Here is a 21,668-nt window from a genome sequence, read left to right as displayed (position 1 = left end):
TCCCCTTTAGTCTAGCCCATTAAGTCTATCCCCTTTAGTCTAGCCCCTTAAGTCTATCCCCTTTAGTCTAGCCCATTAAGTCTATCCCCTTTAGTCTAGCCCATTAAGTCTATCCCCTTTAGTCTATCCCCATTAAGTCTATCCCCTTTAGTCTAGCCCATTAAGTCTATCCCCTTTAGTCTATCCCCATTAAGTCTATCCCCTTTAGTCTAGCCCCTTAAGTCTATCCCCTTTAGTCTCGCCCATTAAGTCTATCCCCTTTAGTCTAGCCCCTTAAGTCTATCCCCTTTAGTCTAGCCCATTAAGCCTATCCCCTTTAGTCTAGCCCATTAAGTCTATCCCCTTTAGTCTAGCCCCTTAAGTCTATCCCCTTTAGTCTAGCCCCTTAAGTCTATCCCCTTTAATCTAGCCCCTTAAGTCTATCCCCTTTAGTCTAGCCCCTTAAGCCTATCCCCTTTAGTCTAGCCCATTAAGTCTATCCCCTTTAGTCTATCCCCATTAAGTCTATCCCCTTTAGTCTAGCCCATTAAGTCTATCCCCTTTAGTCTAGCCCATTAAGTCTATCCCCTTTAGTCTAGCCCATTAAGTCTATCCCCTTTAGTCTAGCCCATTAAGCCTATCCCCTTTAGTCTAGCCCATTAAGTCTATCCCCTTTAGTCTAGCCCCTTAAGTCTATCCCCTTTAGTCTAGCCCCTTAAGTCTATCCCCTTTAGTCTAGCCCATTAAGTCTGTCCCCTTTAGTCTAGCCCATTAAGTCTATCCCCTTTAGTCTAGCCCATTAAGCCTATCCCCTTTAGTCTAGCCCATTAAGTCTATCCCCTTTAGTCTAGCCCCTTAAGTCTATCCCCTTTAGTCTAGCCCATTAAGTCTATCCCCTTTAGTCTAGCCCATTAAGCCTATCCCCTTTAGTCTAGCCCATTAAGCCTATCCCCTTTAGTCTAGCCCATTAAGCCTAACCCCTTTAGTCTAGCCCATTAAGTCTATCCCCTTTAGTCTAGCCCCTTAAGCCTATCCCCTTTAGTCTAGCCCCTTAAGTCTATCCCCTTTAGTCTAGCCCATTAAGTATATCCCCTTTAGTCTATCCCCATTAAGTCTATCCCCTTTAGTCTAGCCCATTAAGTCTATCCCCTTTAGTCTAGCCCATTAAGCCTATCGTCGTTTTACTCCCCACCCTCGTTGAGCACCAGCAGCAGGATGGACCAGTAGAGGAGGTTGAAGAGGAGGAAGCAGATGGGGAAGAACACGCGGGAGACGTTGTCAATGCCCTGAGCCAGGGAGGAAACTTTCTCTCCAAACTCCGTCTCCTTTGTCTTCTTGTCGACCTCCGCCTCCTCCTGCATCACGGAGAGATGAATATGATGATGGGGTGAGGCTAGGGAGATGTTAACTACTTCACCTGGTGTACAGGAGGCATAGGGGTTCCATCCCCGTTCCCTGAACGGCTTCTGTATATTTAGAGTTTCCGTATTTTCTCTCCCCGTGGTGGTCGCGCGGCCTTTTCTCCAGGTCATCCAGCTTTTCTCTCCGAATTTCAGAATCAACATCACGTGTTCAGAGTATTTCGCTGCTATGCATTTCCACGCGACAAGCCACTCCGTTGAGCGATCATTTGTGGCCAGGTCGCTTCTGAAAACGAGCTACATCGCTCCGAGGGGTCTTACCCGGTAAAATAAAATTTAAAAAAATAGTATTCTAGTTTACTGATAGCCCATAGTTTCACTGCACGAGCGTTTAATGATGCTGCGATTAGCCATCAAACAAAGACGGTGGTCACTGTGTCGCACGGTGCTTTCTGATGCATTTCTGCGGCCATCTGGAATGCTGTTCCTTCCGATCTAAGTAAGCCAACTGGGAGATCTACACTTTGAAGTCACCCAGATTGACAAACTAATTCATTTAGAACTGCCTTTTGTGTTCAGTGTTGTTGTTCGTCCGCCCCACAACCTCCGATTGGCAGCGCGGTTGGCTACGTACGGTGGTGCGAAAGAAGTTAAACGTACATGCATTTGTACGTTTCCGAATGTTTCAGCTCAACACAACGGGCGACTTCAAGGGCAATTCTCACAACCTAATGTAGCAATTCGATATCACTCTTGTCGTTTCTAGATTTGAAGCTTTCGTGACTGCAAGGATCCATACTCTTTGGTTCTATTCGGTAAAGTCACGTAGGTAAAAAATAAAACAACAAAAATCACGACGTTTCGCCACAACACAAGCGGCCTTCATCAGGTGAAGGGACCGGACTGTCCAGAGGACAGCGCTGGAAGACAGTCTGGTCCCTTCACCTGATGAAGGCCACTTGTGTTGTGGCCGAAACGTCGTGATTTTTGTAGTTTTCTTTTTTACCTACGTGCCTTCACCGAATAGAACCAAAGAGTATGGACTCTTATCGTTGTTATTGTTGTTACAGGGCGGCTTAACGTGTTGGTGCCTTTGGGTGTTTGGGGGCCTTTAGGCCTTTGAACCTTTAGGCTTGTGGGCCGTTTCGGCAAGTCTTACTGCGATCCGCAAACTGTGTCTGTGAACTCATGACGCACCTTGCACTTGGCGAGCTTGAGGAGGAGGTCGTGGTCGTTAGTGAGGGCGTAGGTGACGGCGATGTACTCGAGGAAGGCGGCGAATACGAAGACCATGCAGGCAGTCATCCACACATCCATTGCGGTGGCGTATGACAGCTGTGTGAGAGGAGGTTTCAGGGTTCTTCTCTTTAACCCAGGGCCCGATTATCACCAACCATGGGGGTTCCTAAGCTATGTCAAGAGGCCCCATCGAGGAATGACTGTACATTTAAACATAACCATTGTAGAGACTCTTTTTCCCCCCATCTACTTTATTTTTCAACTGATAATATACTAAAAAATATATTAATTTTAAGCGGGCGTAAGGCCTCACTGAGCTATGTAGCTCTTTTTGAGAAGCGACCCCCTGGCCATCACAAATGGCAAATGGAAATTTATAGCAGCCAAATACTCTCTAAACGTGTGCTGGTGATTCTAAATATGGAGGGAAAAACCTGGAGGCACTGGAGAAAAATCCACACCACCGCATGCAGAGAGAAACGCAACTCCAAATATACAGCAGGAGTCAAGGTCTGGATGGGGTCCAGGCCTCCTGTATACCCGGCGAGGTAGTTAATATCTTGCCACCCATGGCACTCCCATATTATGCGAACTTGACGCTTTGTAGAATTTGTTTCCGTATTTCGAGGCCCCTCAAAACGTGAGGCCTTAAAATCGCGGCTGACTTAGCTTTTGTTTAACACACAGGCTTTCACCGACCTATATATCCTTAATGCAGGTTTTTTTGGGTTCGATCGCGCAAATATATAAATGTGTCGTTAAACCTGCCACCACCCAACACAGCCAATTAGTAAGGTTTGTCACGTAAACAGAACATTCCAATTCGTTACTAGCACAGCATACCTCAGATTGTAAATGTTGTGGCTTTGCTCTACAACACACTAGTGTGCTGTACTGTATTATGGATGATTTAGCTTCTGCCTAAATCCAACTGACCAGGATAGGAGTTTCACTTGGAAGAGTGATGCGGGTCAGCTAAATTAACCCAAAAAAAAGCGTTGGCGTATATCAAAGTAGAAACGACAATGACGCCAACCAAAATCAGAGCAAAGGTTGCCAAAGCGAAATCATATCATCACTGTGGTGGCCGTGTGGTGGAACACCTGATGATCACGTGATGGTCATGTGGTTGTCACTATGGTGACCACTTGATGGTCACATAGTCGTCACTGTGGTGGCCACGTGGTGGTCACCTGATGATCACGTGATGGTCATGTGGTCGTCACTATGGTGACCACTTAATGGTCACATGGTTGTCACCGCGGTGGCCACGTGGTGGTCACGTGGTAGCCACTTGTTGGTTACTACGATGGTTGCTAGTGGCCACGTGGTGGTCACTGTGTTGGCCACGTGATGGTCACGTGGTAGCCACTTGTTGGTTACTACGATGGTGACTAGTGGCCACGTGGTGGTCACTGTGGTGGCCACGTGATGGTCACGTGGTACCCACTTGTTGGTTACTACGATGGTTACTAGTGGCCACGTGGTGGTCACTGTGGTGGCCACGTGATGGTCGATGCGGTAGCCACTTGTTGGTTACTACGATGGTTACTAGTGGCCACGTGGTGGTTACTGTGGTGGCCACGTGATGGTCACGTGGTAGCCACTTGCTGGTTACTACGATGGTTACTAGTGGCCATGTAGTGGTCACGTGGTAGCCACTTGCTGGTTACTACGATGGTGACTAGTGGCCACGTGGTGGTCACTGTGGTGGCCACGTGATGGTCACGTGGTAGCCACTTGCTGGTTACCACGATGGTGACTAGTGGCCACGTGGTGGTCACTGTGGTGGCCACTTGCTGGTTACCACGATGGTGAATAGTGGCCACGTGGTGGTCACTGTGGTGGCCACGTGATGGTCGACGCGGTAGCCACTTGTTGGTTACTACGATGGTTACTAGTGGCCACGTGATGGTCGACGCGGTACCCACTTGTTGGTTACTACGATGGTTACTAGTGGCCACGTGATGGTCACTGTGGTGGCCACGTGATGGTCGTCACGTGGTAGCCACTTGCTGGTCACCACGATGGTCACTGGTGGCCGGGCGGTGGTCACTGCGGTCACCTTGGGCAAGGAGGTTCGCGATCCGCTGCTCTGCGTGGTCATGGTGAGGATCGTGGTCATGCCGAGCGCGACGCGCGCCGGCGCTGACTCCATGTTCACCCAGAAGGCAGCCCACGAGATGATCACGATGAGCAGGGTGGGGATGTAGATCTGGAGCATGTAGTAGCCAATCTTGCGGCGCAGGGAGAACGTCGCGCGGACGCACGTGAAGTTGCCTGGGGCGAAGTGAAGCCACGCGGGAGGTAATGTGAAAGAAAAAAAAACCAAACAATCTCACGCGGAGAGGGCGGGGCTGAGAGACGGACGGTGGGACATATTAGCATGAGAAGTCTTCGTGTTGTCTGTGTGTTGGCTGTGTGTTTGTCTCTGCTTGTGTGTCTGCCTTTGTGTCCGTGCTTGGGTCTGTGTCTCTGTGCTGTCTCTGCCTGTGTTGTGTGGGTCTTGGTGCTTCCGAATGTTTGCTGCCGTGCTCCACTTTGCTCTATGCATACCTCATGCTAATATGTCTCTTTGTCTCTCAGCCTTGCCTTCTCGTGCTAATATGTCCCGTTGTCTCTCAGCCTTGCCTTCTCGTGCTAATATGTCCCGTTGTCTCTCAGCCTTGCCTTCTCTGCCTATTTAAGGCGACTTCACTGTGTGCTTGTACCTGTGCTGCTCCGCTCTACTTGAATGTCTATGTGTGTGTGTGCCGTCTGTATCTTAAATTTTATACTTTACTTGCAATTTAGCAATCTTTGAAATAACGTCATCAACCAGGCTATGCGATAATTGTGTTTTGAGCGACCGTCTGTGTTTCTTTATATGGTTTCCAAATTCTGCTAAACTCTGTCTGTTTGGTATGCTTCTCTCTCTGTGTCCCCTATTGTGTCGGTGTTAGTTCCCCCTACTTGGGTGTCTGTGTATACATCTGGGGTTATGTGTTTCCCCTCTCTCTTAAATTTAGCTCTTCTCTACCTGATGATGGCTGCTTGTGTTGCAACCGAAACGTCGTATGCTATTATGTCATTTTATTATTTCCTATTTATACGCGACTTTACCGAAAGAAAAAAAAAACAAAGATTAATTCCTGCAGTCACGAAAGCTTCGAACCAAGTTTCATCTCATTCACTTTTAACTTTTCTGGCTGGCTTGTCGGAAATGGAAGCATTGAGTCCCAGTGGGATGCTGAGACCCCACCCCCACCCCCCTCATCCTCCCCCTCCACGACAAACACAGATTCCTGTGCTATGAGGCTCGCCACCTCGCTGTCCCTTCCCTCCGTGATCGTATTCATAATGCAGGCTTGGGTTTGACATGAACAGTTGGCTCATGCTCCAAGATTAGTGTGTAAGCCAACCCGAGCTAGATAATAAAAAAAAACAACTAACGACTGTTGAATTTGTGTTTGAAACATGGCCCTGATGTTGACTTGTTTTATTTGGTTTGCCTCCATTGCTTTGTCCGGGGGAAAACCTCCTCGAGTCTCGAGACATTTTCCGGAGGGCCCTTCTAAGATGTCATAATTATTGGGGGGGGGAGCGGCGGGCGGGGGGGGGTCACACTTCCTTTTCTGTTTCCCAACTGAGTCATTCAACTTTCCATCTTTTTTAATTGAAAGGTAACGCCGGCACGCCCATAACCTCCTCGTTGAATATATCATAATCTGCGAGACTGCAGGAATTCCATCGAGTTATGTTGAAGGTCCAATGGCGGAGCCAGTGGGGGGGGGGTGGGGGTGGCACGTGCCCCCCCCCCCCCAATGATCCGATCGAAATCCCTAATTTCGATCGGATCATCGGGGTTTATTCGTAATAAATCGGCATTTTGCGACCCCCCACTGCCACTGCGTAGCATATTATGACATGCCAGGGACTCTATGAGATGGTAGGATAATAGTCTGAGTCCATAATTGGCAATAAGTAACGGCAAAGCGGTTATAAGTGACTCACAGAATTGTGCGCGGCTGCGTATGCGATGCACGACTTCCCTGAAGGCATCGACACCTTCAGCGAGCGCGATGCCGATCACTAACAACGCGGTTCGAATTCTACCTACGATCGATGGCTGGGCCATCGCGGCACAAGCGTCGAATGGAAAGCAAGGGACACAAGTCCTTACTTACCAACAACTCCTCTATCATTTTTCATTGCTGGAGGGATTGCCGTCCCCTACCTGAAGATCCTGGCTTCGCCATTGTGAAGGTCTGTTTCACACCCGTGGCATTAACCGGGGGTGGACCCATGGGCTGAGAACCATACAGCTCTGCAACAAGCCACCCAAACCATCCATGAAACAAATTAAATCGTCACGTGCTGCGGGTTTTCAACGCGCCGTTCCATCATTACCGCGTCAAGAGCACGGAGAGAAATCCTCGCAGCCAAATGCAGAAATGGGTTAAAATAAACTATTAGCTATTTTTGTTGTTTTACCAGGTAAGGCGCAACTGAGCTATGTGGCTCTTTGTCAGAGTCGACCTGGCTACCACAAGCGATAGCTCAACGAAGTCTCTTATCGTCGTGTGGAAATGTACATCAGCGAAATACTCTGAAGGCGTGTTTCTAAGTGTGGAGGGAAAAATCGGAGAAAAATCCACGCAACCACGAGGAGAGAGACATACAAGCTCCAAATATACATCAGCAGGCGTCAGGGTCGGGATCAAACCCACGACCTCCTCTATACCAGGCGAGGTAGTTAACATCTCCTAGCCACCGTGATTATGATAATGAGAGAGATGCAAACTCCAAATATACATCAGCAGGCGTCAGGATCGGGATCAAACCCACAACCTCCTCTATACCAGACTAGGTAGTTAACATCTCCTAGCCACCGTGGTGCCCAAATAACATGACGAATCACAGGAAAACTGCATCAAGCATCTTCAGGACGCACCTCGGAGGAAATCAGAACTAATAATAACGAGGAGGACGTGGAGCATGAGGGAATGGAGGTGGTTGTGGCATAGGAGATGGAGGAGGCAGCGACGGAGGAAGTGGTATTGGTGGTTGAGGAGGAGCAGGGACGAGAAGGAGGCGATTCCCACGTGGAGTGCTCAGTGGGTGAAGGTGAGTGCCTCCTACCCACCCGTGCTGAAGTTCTTGGTGCAGTCCTCATGCAGGATTTTGTCTCCCAGCTTGAACTCGGGTATGGTGATCTGGTCGCTGTTCTCCACGGGATTCCCCAAGCTCCAGCGGAACACGATATCTCTGGTCGACATGCTGTCTGCGACGCTCAAGAGAGCACGGGGGAAAGCATTCGGGTTGCTCTGATTTAATTGTCTTCACGATAATGGGAACAATATTTTATTATGAAAATAGATTGGGTTTTTTTCCTTTTTTTGATGGCAACAAAACAGCTGCGTTAAGATGTTAAAACACCAAACTGAAACCTTTCACAATGAATCATGTCTGCATTAACCACAATGCTTGTGGTCAGGATGCTAACAAAAAAACACACTCTGATGATATGTGCATTGTGTTTTAAAACGGATTGGTCCACACCAGAGACAGCTCTTTTGGGAGTTGTCTCAAAGCGGTGTTAGACCAGAGGACGCCTTCTGGTGTGTACCAATCCGTTTCAAAGACAATGCGTCATATTATCTTAGTGTGTGTTTTGTTTGCATTCTGACCACCAAGTATTGTGGTTAATGCAGACATGATTCCTTGTAAAAGGTTTCCGTTTGGTGTTTAAACATCTTGACACAGCTGTTTTGTTGCCAGAAAAATGGGAAAAACTATTCTCATATTTTGGTACTGGCAAAGGAGGTCCCAATGATGTATTAGTACATTTACTATTCGTCCTGATAATTGTGCGATTCTGGCATGGTGTCTCAACTCAGCCTCTTGGCCTCTCAGCTCAAGCCACTTGGCCTCTCAACTCAGGCCACTTGGCCTCTCAATTCAGGCCTCTTGGCCTATCAATTCAGGCCTCTTGGCCTATCAACTCAGGCCTCTTGGCCTCTCAATTCAGGCTTTTTGGCCCCTCAATTCAGGCTTCTTGGCCTCAACTCAGGCCACTTGGCCTCTCAACTCAGGCCTCTTGGCCTATCAACTCAGGCCTCTTGGCCTATCAACTCAGGCCTCTTGGCCTCTCAACTCAGGCCACTTGGCCTCTCAATTCAGGCCTCTTGGCCTATCAATTCAGGCCTCTTGGCCTATCAACTCAGGCCTCTTGGCCCCTCAATTCAGGACTCTTGGCCTCTCAACTCAGGCCACTTGGCCTCTCAACTCAGGCCTCTTGACCTCTCAACTCAGGCTTCTTGGCCTATCAACTCAGGCCTCTTGGCCTCTCAACTCAAGCCACTTGGCCCCTCAACTCAGGCCTCTTTGCCTCTCAATTCAAGCTTCTTGGCCTATCAACTCAGGCCTCTTGGCCTCTCAATTCAGGCCTCTTGACCTCTCAACTCAGGCCACTTGGCCTCTCAACTCAGGCCTCTTGGCCTCTCAACTCAGGCTTCTTGGCCTCTCAACTCAGGCTTCTTGGCCTCTCAACTCAGGCTTCTTGGCTTATCAACTCAAGCTTCTTGGCCTCTCAACTCAGGCCTCTTGGCCTCTCAACTCAGGCCTCTTGGCCTCTCAACTCAGTCCTCTTGGCCTCTCAACTCAGGCTTCTTGGCCTCTCAACTCAGGCCTCTTGGCCTCTCAACTCAGGCTTCTTCGCCTATCAACTCAGGCTTCTTGGCCTCTCAACTCAGGCCTCTTGGCCTCTCAACTCAGGCCTCTTGGCCTCTCAACTCAGGCTTCTTGGCCTCTCAACTCAGGCCTCTTGGCCTATCAACTCAGGCTTCTTGGCCTATCAACTCAAGCTTCTTGGCCTATCAACTCAGGCTTCTTGGCCTATCAACTCAGGCCTCTTGGCCTATCAACTTAGACATCTTGGCCTCTCAACTCAGGCCTCTTGACCTATCAACTCAGGCTTCTTGGCCTATCAACTCAGGCCTCTTGGCCTATCAACTCAGGCTTCTTGGCCTATCAACTCAGGCTTCTTGGCCTATCAACTCAGGCCTCTTGGCCTATCAACTTAGACATCTTCGCCTCTCAACTCAGGCCTCTTGGCCTATCAACTCAGGCTTCTTGGCCTATCAACTCAGGCTTCTTGGCCTATCAACTCAGGCTTCTTGGCCTCTCAACTCAGGCTTGCGCCACGCAGTTGGTTCGAAAGCCACATCAGTGGAGGGTGGAGCGTGGGACGAGGGAGGATGACAAAAATGAATCGCTTGAGACTTGATGAGACATTTGCAGGCTCGTGTGGCGACGTGGACGAGTCACTCACAGCTCTCCAGGTATATACTGCACGTCACCACGTCGGCGGGGAATTGGCGAAGATTCATCGGGCAGTCTAAAGTCAGAGATAGCCTGGCGAGATAATCATCAACAGCAGCAGTATCATGATAAATGATCAGAATTAGCAGCATTACGAGCTTCATCATCATCCGCAACGACAACAGCATCGTCATCACCATCATCAGCAACAGCAACAACATCGTCATCATCATCAGCAACAGCACCAACGACAACAACAGCATCGTCATCGCCATCATCAGCAACAGCAACAACATCGTCATCATCATCATCAGCAACAGCACCAACGACAACAACAGCATCGTCATCACCATTATCATCTTCAGCAACAACAACAGCATCGTCATCGCCATTATCATCAGCAGCAGCAGCAGCAACAACAACAGCATCGTCATCACCATCATCAGCAACAACATCGTCATCATCAGCAGCAGCAACAACAACAGCATCGTCATCACCATCATCAGCAACAGCAACAACATCATCATCACCATCATCAGCAGCAGCAGCAACAACAACAGCATCGTCATCACCATCATCAGCAACAGCAACAACATCGTCATCACCATCATCATCATCAGCAACAACGACAACAACAGCATCGTCATCACCATCATCTTCAGCAACAACAACAGCATCATCATCGGCATCATCAGCAGCAACAGCATCGTCATCGCCATCATCATCAGCAGCAGCAACAACAACAGCATCGTCATCACCATCATCATCTTCAGCAACAACAGCATCATCATCTTCAGCAACAACAACAACATCGTCATCGCCATCATCAGCAGCAACAGCATCGTCATCGCCATCATCATCAGCAGCAGCAACAACAACAGCATCGTCATCACCATCATCTTCAGCAACAACATCGTCGTCGCCATCATCATCAGCAGCAGCAGCAACAACAGCATCGTCATTACCATCATCATCATCTTCAGCAACAACACCAGCATCATCATCTTCAGCAACAACAACAGCATCATCATCTTCAGCAGCAACAACATCGTCATCGCCATCATCAGCAGCAGCAGCAACAACAGCATCGTCATCACCACCCGCACTTACGAACGCCCCGCACTTACGCGCGAACCTCACTTACACACGACCCTCACGCAAGAACCTCACTTACACACGACCCTTACGCACGAACCTCACTTACGCACGACCCTCACGCAAGAACCTCACTTACACACGAACCTCACTTACACACGACCCTTACGCACGAACCTCACTTACACACGACCCTCACGCAAGAACCTCACTTACACACGAACCTCACTTACACACGACCCTTACGCACGAACCTCACTTACACACGACCCTCACGCAAGAACCTCACTTACACACGACCCTCACGCAAGAACCTCACTTACACACGACCCTTACGCACGAACCTCACTTACGCACGACCCTCACGCAAGAACCTCACTTACACATGACCCTCACTTACGAACGCAACCCGCACTTAGGAACCCCCCCCCCCCCCTTAATGTCCGTAAGTAGTGGAGTCCCTGCAGTTGAGTTTAAAGAATCGACAGTCACGTTCCTAAATGTAGAGGTTGGGGGATGGTGACAAGGGGTGAAAACCGGAGGGAGCCAAAAACACAAATCCACGCCACCACCACCACCACCACCCTGCGCCTCCAGAGCGGTAAGACCCGGGCCAAGTCGGCCCCGGCACGGCTCGGCTGTGCCAGTGGGAGGGCGGGGAAAAAAACAAAAAAAAAAACAAAAATCCCATTGGCTGGCGGCAGGCGGGGTGGTTGAAGGGGCGCCGGGCGGACCTGGTGGAGTAAAAGACGTCCCCGTTGGCGAAGACTCGCAGCATCGTGTTGTCGGCGGTGCCCGCGTGCGGGGCGGCTGTCTTCTCGTTGGAGAAGTACGCGTCGGGCTTCCAGACGGACGCGGCCGCCTCGGGGCTCAGGTCGAGCCAGCCGAGGCCCGCGGGGCCCGCGAGGGCCAGCCGCTCGTCGCTCCACCGCTGGCGCAGGAACAGGGTCGCCTTGTAGTCCTGCGGGAAGGCGGAGGCGAAGGGAAACCCCGAGCCTAACATCTGCTGGATATTTGGAGTTTTGCGTGTCTCTCTCCACGTGCTCGCGTGGATTTCCCCCGGGTCCTCCGTTTTTTTTTGTTTTCCCCCACCCCCCACCCCCCCCCACACTACACATTTCGGATCGACGCCATCCGTTTGGAGGATTTGGCTGCTGCTATAGATGTTCACACGATGATGATATCAGCCCACTTGGTTCAGCTGCTGTCAGTTGTGGTAGCCGGGGAATCGCGTCTGAAAAAAACAGCTACTTAGAATCTCAGTGGAGCCTTAGATGGTAAAATAAAAGTTTAGGTGGGTCTCAATAAGTATATCTCGCTGTGGATCTATATGCGTCTCTATGAGTATGGGATCTCTGTAGGTCTCTGGATATCTGTATAGGTGTCTGTGGATCTGTATAGGTCTCTATGAGTATGGGTCTCGGTGGATGGGTCTCTGTGGGTCTCTGGATATCCGTATGGGTCTATTTGGATATGTATGGGTCTCTATGAGTATGGGTCTCTGTGGGTTTGTATAGGTCTCCATGAGTATAGGTCTCTTTGGGTCTCTGTATATCTGTATGGGACTCGGTGGGTCTTTATGGGTCTCTATGAGTACGGGTCTCTATGAGTATAGGTCTCTATGAGTATGGGTCTCTTTGGATATCTGTATGGGTCTCTGTGGGTTTGTATGGGTCTCTATGAGTATGGGTCTCTATGAGTGTGGGTCTCTATGAGTATGGGTCTCAATGAGTATGGGTCTCTATGAGTGTGAGTCTCTATGAGTATGGGTCTCTATGAGTATGGGTCTCTGTGGATATCTGTATGGGTCTCTATGAGTATGGGTCTCTATGAGTATGGGTCTCTATGAGTGTGGGTCTCTATGAGTATGGGTCTTTATGAGTATGGGTCTCTATGAGTGTGGGTCTCTATGAGTGTGGGTCCCTATGAGTGTGGGTCTCTATGAGTATGGGTCTCTATGAGTATAGGTCTCTATGAGTATGGGTCTCTATGAGTATGGGTCTCTATGAGTATAGGTCTCTATGAGTATGGGTCTCTATGAGTGTGGGTCTCTATGACTGGGTCTATGAGTGTGGGTCTCTATGAGTGTGGGTCTCTATGAATGTGGGTCTCTATGAGTGTGGGTCTCTATGAGTATGGGTCTCTATGAGTATGGGTCTCTATGAGTATGGGTCTCTATGAGTATGGGTCTCTATGAGTATAGGTCTCTATGAGTATGGGTCTCTATGAGTATAGGTCTCTATAAGTATGGGTCTCTATGAGTATAGGTCTCTATGAGTATGGGTCTCTATGAGTATAGGTCTCTATAAGTATGGGTCTCTATGAGTATAGGTCTCTATGAGTATGGGTCTCTATGAGTATGGGTCTCTATGGGTATAGGTCTCTATGAGTATGGGTCTCTATGAGTATGGGTCTCTATGAGTATAGGTCTCTATGAGTATGGGTCTCTATGAGTATAGGTCTCTATAAGTATGGGTCTCTATGACTGTGGGTCTCTATGACTATAGGTCTCTATGAGTATGGGTCTCTATGGGTATAGGTCTCTATGAGTCTGTAGAAACATGCGTTTAGAGAGTGTGTGGCTGCTGCTATACATTTCCACGCGATGACGATGACGATGACAAACCAACATCGTTGAGCTGCTATATGTTGTGATAGCCAGGGGGTCGCTTCTGAAAACGAGCTACACCTGGCTATAAAAAATAAAATAGTTGATAGATTATTTGAGACGCGAATAAGCTCTCACCATGCTTGTTTCTTCAACGGATCCCAGGCTTGTGATGTACAGGCTACAGTTCACGGTCACGGGAGGACCTGCATCGCGTAAGATAAACCATCGACAGAAAGGGAGTGTGTCAGTCACTTCATGTGATTTGCAGTTTAAACATCAATATTCTAAACCGCGACCAGCAGACCGATCTCTGGCGACCGTTTGTGTTACGGTCGAAACGTCGTGGGAATTTTTATTGTTTTATATATATTTTATTATTTTATTGTTTCCCTTCAACTTGACTTTACCGAAAGAACTAGAAATATGAATTACTGCAGTCACGAAAGCTTTAAATCTCTAGACAATGTTAGACAGACAGAGGGGTCTCTGGTGGTGTCTCTAGACAATGTTAGACAGACAGAGGGGTCTCTGGTGGGGTCTCTAGACAATGTTAGATAGACAGAGGGGTCTCTGGTGGTGTCTCTAGACAATGTTAGACAGACAGAGGGGTCTCTGGTGGGGTCTCTAGACAATGTTAGACAGACAGAGGGGTCTCTGGTGGTGTCTCTAGACAATGTTAGACAGACAGAGGGGTCTCTGGTGGTGTCTCTAGACAATGTTAGACAGACAGAGGGGTCTCTGGTGGGGTCTGTAGACAATGTTAGACAGACAGAGGGGTCTCTGGTGAGGTCTCTAGACAATGTTAGACAGACAGAGGGGTCTCTGGTGGTGTCTCTAGACAATGTTAGACAGACAGAGGGGTCTCTGGTGGGGTCTCTAGACAATGTTAGACAGACAGAGGGGTCTCTGGTAGGGGTCTCTAGACAATGTTAGACAGACAGAGGGGTCTCTGTTGGGGTCTCTAGACAATGTTAGACAGACAGAGGGGTCTCTGGTGGGGTCTGTAGACAATGTTAGACAGACAGAGGGGTCTCTGGTGGTGTCTCTAGACAATGTTAGACAGACAGAGGTGTCTCTGGTGGGGTCTGTAGACAATGTTAGACAGACAGAGGGGTCTCTGGTGGTGTCTCTAGACAATGTTAGACAGACAGAGGTGTCTCTGGTGGGGTCTCTAGACAATGTTAGACAGACAGAGGTGTCTCTGGTGGGGTCTCTAGACAATGTTAGACAGACAGAGGGGTCTCTGGTGGGGTCTCTAGACAATGTTAGATAGACAGAGGGGTCTCTGGTGGGGGTCTCTAGACAATGTTAGACAGACAGAGGGGTCTCTGGTGGGGTCTCTAGACAATGTTAGATAGACAGAGGGGTCTCTGGTGGTGTCTGTAGACAATGTTAGACAGACAGAGGGGTCTCTGGTGGTGTCTCTAGGCAATGTTAGATAGACAGAGGGGTCTCTGGTGGGGTCTCTAGACAGTGTTAGATAGACAGAGGGGTCTCTGGTGGGGGTCTCTAGCCAATGTTAGACAGACAGAGGGGTCTCTGGTGGGGTCTCTAGACAATGTTAGATAGACAGAGGGGTCTCTGGTGGGGGTCTCTAGACAATGTTAGACAGACAGAGGGTCTCTGGTGGGGTCTCTAGACAATGTTAGACAGACAGAGGGGTCTCTGGTGGGGTCTCTAGACAATGTTAGACAGACAGAGGGGTCTCTGGTGGGGTCTCTAGACAATGTTAGACAGAAAGAGGGGTCTCTGGTGGGGTGTCTAGACAATGTTAGACAGACAGAGGGGTCTCTGGTGGGGTCTATAGACAATGTTAGACAGACAGATGGGTCTCTGGTGGTGTCTCTAGACAATGTTAGACAGACAGAGGGGTCTCTGGTGGGGTCTCTAGACAATGTTAGACAGACAGAGGGGTCTCTGGTGGGGTCTCTAGACAATGTTAGACAGACAGAGGTGTCTCTGCTGGTGTCTCTAGACAATGTTAGACAGACAGAGAGGTCTCTGGTGGGGTCTCTAGACAATGTTAGACAGACAGAGGGGTCTCTTGTGGGGGTCTCTCGGCAATGTTAGACAGACAGAGGGGTCTCTGGTGGTGTCTCTAGACAATGTTAGACAGACAGAGGGGTCTCTAGTGGGGTCTCTAGACAATGTTAGACAGACAGAGGGGTCTCTGGTGGGGGTCTTAGACAATGTTAGACAGACAGAGGGGTCTCTGGTGGGGGTCTCTGGACAATGTTAGACAGACAGAGGGGTCTCTGGTGGGGTCTCTAGACAATGTTAGACAGACAGAGGGGTCTCTGGTGGGGTCTCTAGACAATGTTAGACAGACAGAGGGGTCTCTGGTGGGGTCTCTAGACAATGTTAGACAGACAGAGGGGTCTCTGGTGGGGTCTCTGGACAATGTTAGACAGACAGAGGGGTCTCTGGTGGTGTCTCTAGACAATGTTAGACAGACAGAGGTGTCTCTGGTGGGGTCTGTAGACAATGTTAGACAGACAGAGGTGTCTCTGGTGGGGTCTGTAGACAATGTTAGACAGACAGAGGGGTCTCTGGTGGGGTGTCTAGACAATGTTAGACAGACAGAGGGGTCTCTGGTAGGGTCTCTAGACAATGTTAGACAGACAGAGGGGTCTCTGGTGGGGTCTCTAGACAATGTTAGACAGACAGAGGTGTCTCTGGTGGGGTCTGTAGACAATGTTAGACAGACAGAGGGGTCTCTGGTGGGGTGTCTAGACAATGTTAGACAGACAGAGGGGTCTCTGGTGGGGTCTCTAGACAATGTTAGACAGAGAGAGGGGTCTCTGGTGGGGGTCTCTAGACAATGTTAGACAGACAGAGGGGTCTCTGGTGGTGTCTCTAGACAATGTTAGACAGACAGAGGGGTCTCTGGTGGGGTCTCTAGACAATGTTAGACAGACAGAGGGGTCTCTGGTGGGAGTCTCTAGACAATGTTAGATAGACAGAGGGGTCTCTGGTGGGGTCTCTAGACAATGTTAGACAGACAGAGGGGTCTCTGGTGGGGTCTCTAGACAATGTTAGACAGACAGAGGGGTCTCTGGAGGGGTCTCTAGACAATGTTAGACAGACAGAGGGGTCTCTGGTGGTGTCTCTAGACAATGTTAGACAGATAGAGGGGTCTCTGGTGGGGTCTCTAGACAATGTTAGATAGACAGAGGGGTCTCTGGTGGGGTCTCTATACAATGTTAGACAGACAGAGGGGTCTCTGGTGGGGGTCTTAGACAATGTTAAACAGACAGAGGGGTCTCTGGTGGGGTCTCTAGACAATGTTAGATAGACAGAGGGGTCTCTGGTGGGGTCTCTAGACAATGTTAGACAGACAGAGGGGTCTCTGGTGGGGGTCTCTGGACAATGTTAGACAGACAGAGGGGTCTCTTGTGGGGTCTCTAGACAATGTTAGACAGACAGAGGGGTCTCTGGTGGGGGTCTCTAGACAATGTTAGACAGACAGAGGGGTCTCTGGTGGGGTCTCTAGACAATGTTAGACAGACAGAGGTGTCTCTGGTGGGGTGTCTAGACAATGTTAGACAGACAGAGGGGTCTCTGGTGGGGTCTCTAGACAATGTTAGACAGACAGAGGGGTCTCTGGAGGGGTCTCTAGACAATGTTAGACAGACAGAGGGGTCTCTGGTGGTGTCTCTAGACAATGTTAGACAGATAGAGGGGTCTCTGGTGGGGTCTCTAGACAATGTTAGATAGACAGAGGGGTCTCTGGTGGGGTCTCTAGACAATGTTAGACAGACAGAGGGGTCTCTGGTGGGGTCTCTGGACAATGTTAGACAGACAGAGGGGTCTCTGGTGGTGCCTCTAGACAATGTTAGACAGACAGAGGTGTCTCTGGTGGGGTCTGTAGACAATGTTAGACAGACAGAGGTGTCTCTGGTGGGGTCTGTAGACAATGTTAGACAGACAGAGGGGTCTCTGGTGGGGTGTCTAGACAATGTTAGACAGACAGAGGGGTCTCTGGTAGGGTCTCTAGACAATGTTAGACAGACAAAGGGGTCTCTGGTGGGGTCTCTAGACAATGTTAGACAGACAGAGGTGTCTCTGGTGGGGTCTGTAGACAATGTTAGACAGACAGAGGGGTCTCTGGTGGGGTCTGTAGACAATGTTAGACAGACAGAGGGGTCTCTGGTGGGGTGTCTAGACAATGTTAGACAGACAGAGGGGTCTCTGGTGGGGTCTCTAGACAATGTTAGACAGAGAGAGGGGTCTCTGGTGGGGGTCTCTAGACAATGTTAGACAGACAGAGGGGTCTCTGGTGGGGGTCTGTAGACAATGTTAGACAGACAGAGGGGTCTCTGGTGGGGTCTCTAGACAATGTTAGACAGACAGAGGGGTCTCTGGTGGGAGTCTCTAGACAATGTTAGACAGACAGAGGGGTCTCTGGTGGGGTCTCTAGACAATGTTAGACAGACAGAGGGGTCTCTGTTGGTGTCTCTAGACAATGTTAGACAGACAGAGGGGTCTCTGGTGGGGTCTGTAGACAATGTTAGATAGACAGAGGCGTCTCTGGTAGGGGTCTCTAGACAATGTTAGACAGACAGAGGGGTCTCTGGTGGGGTCTCTAGACAATGTTAGACAGACAGAGGGGTCTCTGGTAGCGTCTTTAGACAATGTTAGACAGACAGAGGGGTCTCTGGTGGGGTGTCTAGACAATGTTAGACAGACAGAGGGGTCTCTGGTGGGGTCTCTAGACAATATTAGACAGACAGAGGTGTCTCTGGTAGGGTCTCTAGACAATGTTAGATAGACAGAGGGGTCTCTAGTGGGGTCTCTAGCCAATGTTAGACAGACAGAAGTGTCTCTGGTAGGGTCTCTAGACAATGTTAGATAGACAGAGGGGTCTCTGGTGGGGGTCTCTAGACAATGTTAGACAGACAGAGGGGTCTCTGGTGGTGTCTCTAGACAATGTTAGACAGACAGAGGGGTCTCTGGTAGGGTCTCTAGACAATGTTAGACAGAGGGGTCTCTGGTGGGGTCTCTAGACAATGTTAGACAGACAGAGGGGTCGCTGGTGGGGTCTCTAGACAATGTTAGACAGACAGAGGCGTCTCTGCTGGTGTCTCTAGACAATGTTAGCCAGACAGAGGGGTCTGTGGTGGGGTCTCTAGACAATGTTAGATAGACAGAGGTGCCTCTCGTGGGGTGTCTAGACAATGTTAGACAGACAGAGGGGTCTCTGGTGGGGGTCTTAGACAATGTTAGACAGACAGAGGGGTCTCTGGTAGCGTCTCTAGACAATGTTAGACAGACAGAAGTATCTCTGGTGGGGTCTCTAGACAATGTTAGACAGACAGAGGGGTCTCTGTAACGTCGTTACCCCGTGCCCCGACCGGACATTTGTGACACAGAGAGCTTCATAGCTCTTCGGATTCCTCCTGCAGTCTAAATTTCCGGCTTGTGCCACTCCACACGGACGAATTGGAAGTACCACACCGGTGCGGCATAACAGCATCACACCACACAGCAGGGCCCTCATGAACCAGCCTGACCGATGTCACCATTCGCCTCCTGAGTGGAGCCACGAAATTCCACAAGCGAATCGATGGAGTGGGGGGGGGGTGGGGTGGACGAATCCCGCCGCCTTTTGGGGGGGCAACACGGATCCGGCCCATTTGGAGTCTCACATCAGGGCTGGGTTCGGAAGTTTTTGTTGTTGTCGCTGCTGCTTTACGGCAACAGATTGTGTGGAAGCTTTCGATTTCAAGCTTTCGTGACTGCAACGGATTCATCCATCTTCTTTGGTTCTTTCGGTAAAAGTCACCACCACCACCACGTAGAATGAGAATAAAATAATAAAGTAATAAAATAAGACAATACAATTCTCACGACGTTTTTTATTTCATTATTTTATTCTCATTCTACGTGGTGGTGACTTCACCGACAGAGCCAAAGAAGGTGAATCCTTGCAGTCACGAAAGCTTTAAAAATCGAAACTGAACTTAGATGGCATTGGGAGGCTCCCAGGTGGCGAGAGATGTCACCTCCCTCGCCCGGTGTGCGGGAGGTCGTCCCTTCACCTGACGAAGGCCGCTTGTGTCGTGGCCGAAACGTCGTGAGAATTTCATCGCGTTATTTTACCTTATCAACTTATTATTCTATTCTCATTCGACGTGGCGGTGACTTTACCGAGAGAACCAAACAAGAAGATGATTCATCTTCTTTGGTTCTTTCGCTAAAGTCACCAGGCAGAATGAGAATAAAATAATAAATTGATAAAATAAAATAACACAATAATATTCTCACGACGTTTCGGCCACAACACAAGCGGCCTTCATCAGGTGAAGGGGGCGAGACTGTCTGGTAGGACAGCGCTGGAGTGAAAGAGCCACGTTCAGATCACGGCCTTTAAGCTGTGTGAGAAGAAACAAAGCGTCTTGACAAAGGAATTAGCATATAATTTAGCATTGAAATGGCTGAGTGATTAGCTTGTGACTGGTCACAGAAATAGCTATGTTAAAAGTTAAAGCATACACATCCGCAGAGGCACCCCTTGTTAAATCGAAAAAGAAGATGATTGGTTGTGGAAGTTTCGTGTGCTCAGCCGGCTCGCGTGAACACCCGCCCTTGCGAGCACATCGCGAGAAAGTGATGTTGGCCCACCGCCAACACTGCCCACACCATCAAACACCACCACCTCCGCCACCAGCACCACGGACAGCACCACGGACAGCACCGCCACCGCCAGCACCACGGACAGCACCACGGACAGCACCACGGACAGCACCACGGACAGCACCACCATAATTGCCGCGGTGCCAGATAATTATCAATGGTCGAGCGCGTGTAGCACACACACGCGCACACACACACACACGCACGCACACACACGCACACACACACACGCACACACACACACACACAGACACACACACATACACACACACGCACACACACACACGCACACACACACACACGCACGCGCACACACACACGCACACACACACACGCACACACACACGCACACACACACACGCACAACACACACACGCACAACACACACACACGCACACACACACGCACACACACACACGCACACACACACACACGCACACACGCGCGCGCGCGCGTCCCGGTGTGACCGCCGATGACGTTCGCATTGTGAGCGAGTCTCTCCCGTTACCGTCCGCGTCCGGCCTGATGCTGGGATTGTAGGTGGAGGCGTTCCCAATCAACGTCCACAGCTGGTCAAAGGGCAGCCCCTGTGACGAGGCCGCCGGCGGCAGCAGCAGCACCAGGCTGGAACGACACCGACACCGACAACTACGACAACCATGACAGCAACAACAACAACAACAACACCGACAACTACGACAACCATGACAGCAGCAACAACAACAACAACGACAACAACAACACAATGCAACGCGAACCGGTGGCGAGACCACAGAGCGAGGGTACGCCCGTGGAGGTGTTGCGGGTACAGACGGACGGCACAACCGGAGTTTCGCGTGACATCCCCTGATGCGCTAAGCACACAGACAGAGAGAGAGAGAGGGAGAGGCGCAGCTGATTAACCGGGGCGGCCTGCCTGACGGAGTCGAACCGCGAATATCGGTAACAAAACAACAACAACAACAACAACAACAACAAAAAATACCCCGCTGGGCTTTGTGTGAAAGATTAGGCGGTGGTTTTCTCTTTTTTTCCTCGTGCACTTTTGCGGTGAAGTATGGTCAAAATAACTAGAGCAACCCCCCCAGGACCTGTACGGCATGAGTTGGCCCACAACATACAGAGACCCCACAGAGACCCACAGAGACCCACAGAGACCCACAGGGACCCCACAGGGACCCCACAGAGACCCCACAGAGACTCACAGAGACCCCACAGAGACCCACAGAGACCCCACAGAGACCCACAGAGACCCCACAGAGACCCCACAGAGACCCCACAGAGACCCAACAGAGACCCACAGAGACCCACAGAGACCCCACAGAGACCCACAGAGACCCACAGAGACCCCACAGAGACCCCACAGAGACCCACAGAGACCCCACAGAGACTCACAGAGACCCACAGAGACCCCACAGAGACCTACAGAGACCCCACAGAGACTC

The 21,668-nt window shown here is 50.0% G+C and overlaps 2 protein-coding genes across 2 annotated transcripts in view; one reads left to right on the top strand and one right to left on the bottom strand.

Annotated features, from left to right (window-relative positions):
* The window catches only part of LOC116957550 (uncharacterized), a 453,026-nt gene that overhangs the window by 258,408 nt on the left and 172,950 nt on the right, over positions 1-21,668 (top strand). The window lies entirely within an intron of this gene.
* Positions 1,161-21,325, bottom strand: LOC142907265 (glycine receptor subunit alpha-2-like). The gene is made up of 9 exons (XM_076056559.1): positions 21,321-21,325; positions 20,732-20,847; positions 13,723-13,790; positions 11,711-11,937; positions 9,892-9,974; positions 7,705-7,842; positions 4,645-4,859; positions 2,538-2,675; positions 1,161-1,334 (listed from the first exon to the last, which is right to left on the bottom strand). Exons 1-9 carry the CDS (start codon positions 21,323-21,325, stop codon positions 1,161-1,163), a joined length of 1,164 nt encoding a protein of 387 aa, XP_075912674.1.

The sequence above is a fragment of the Petromyzon marinus genome, chromosome 76 (genome assembly GCF_048934315.1).
Source record: "Petromyzon marinus isolate PM22_M1 ecotype Great Lakes invasive population chromosome 76, UKy_Petmar_22M1.pri1.0, whole genome shotgun sequence".
In the NCBI taxonomy this organism is placed as follows: Eukaryota; Metazoa; Chordata; class Hyperoartia; order Petromyzontiformes; family Petromyzontidae; genus Petromyzon; species Petromyzon marinus.
This window is presented reverse-complemented; position numbering and strand designations above follow the sequence as displayed.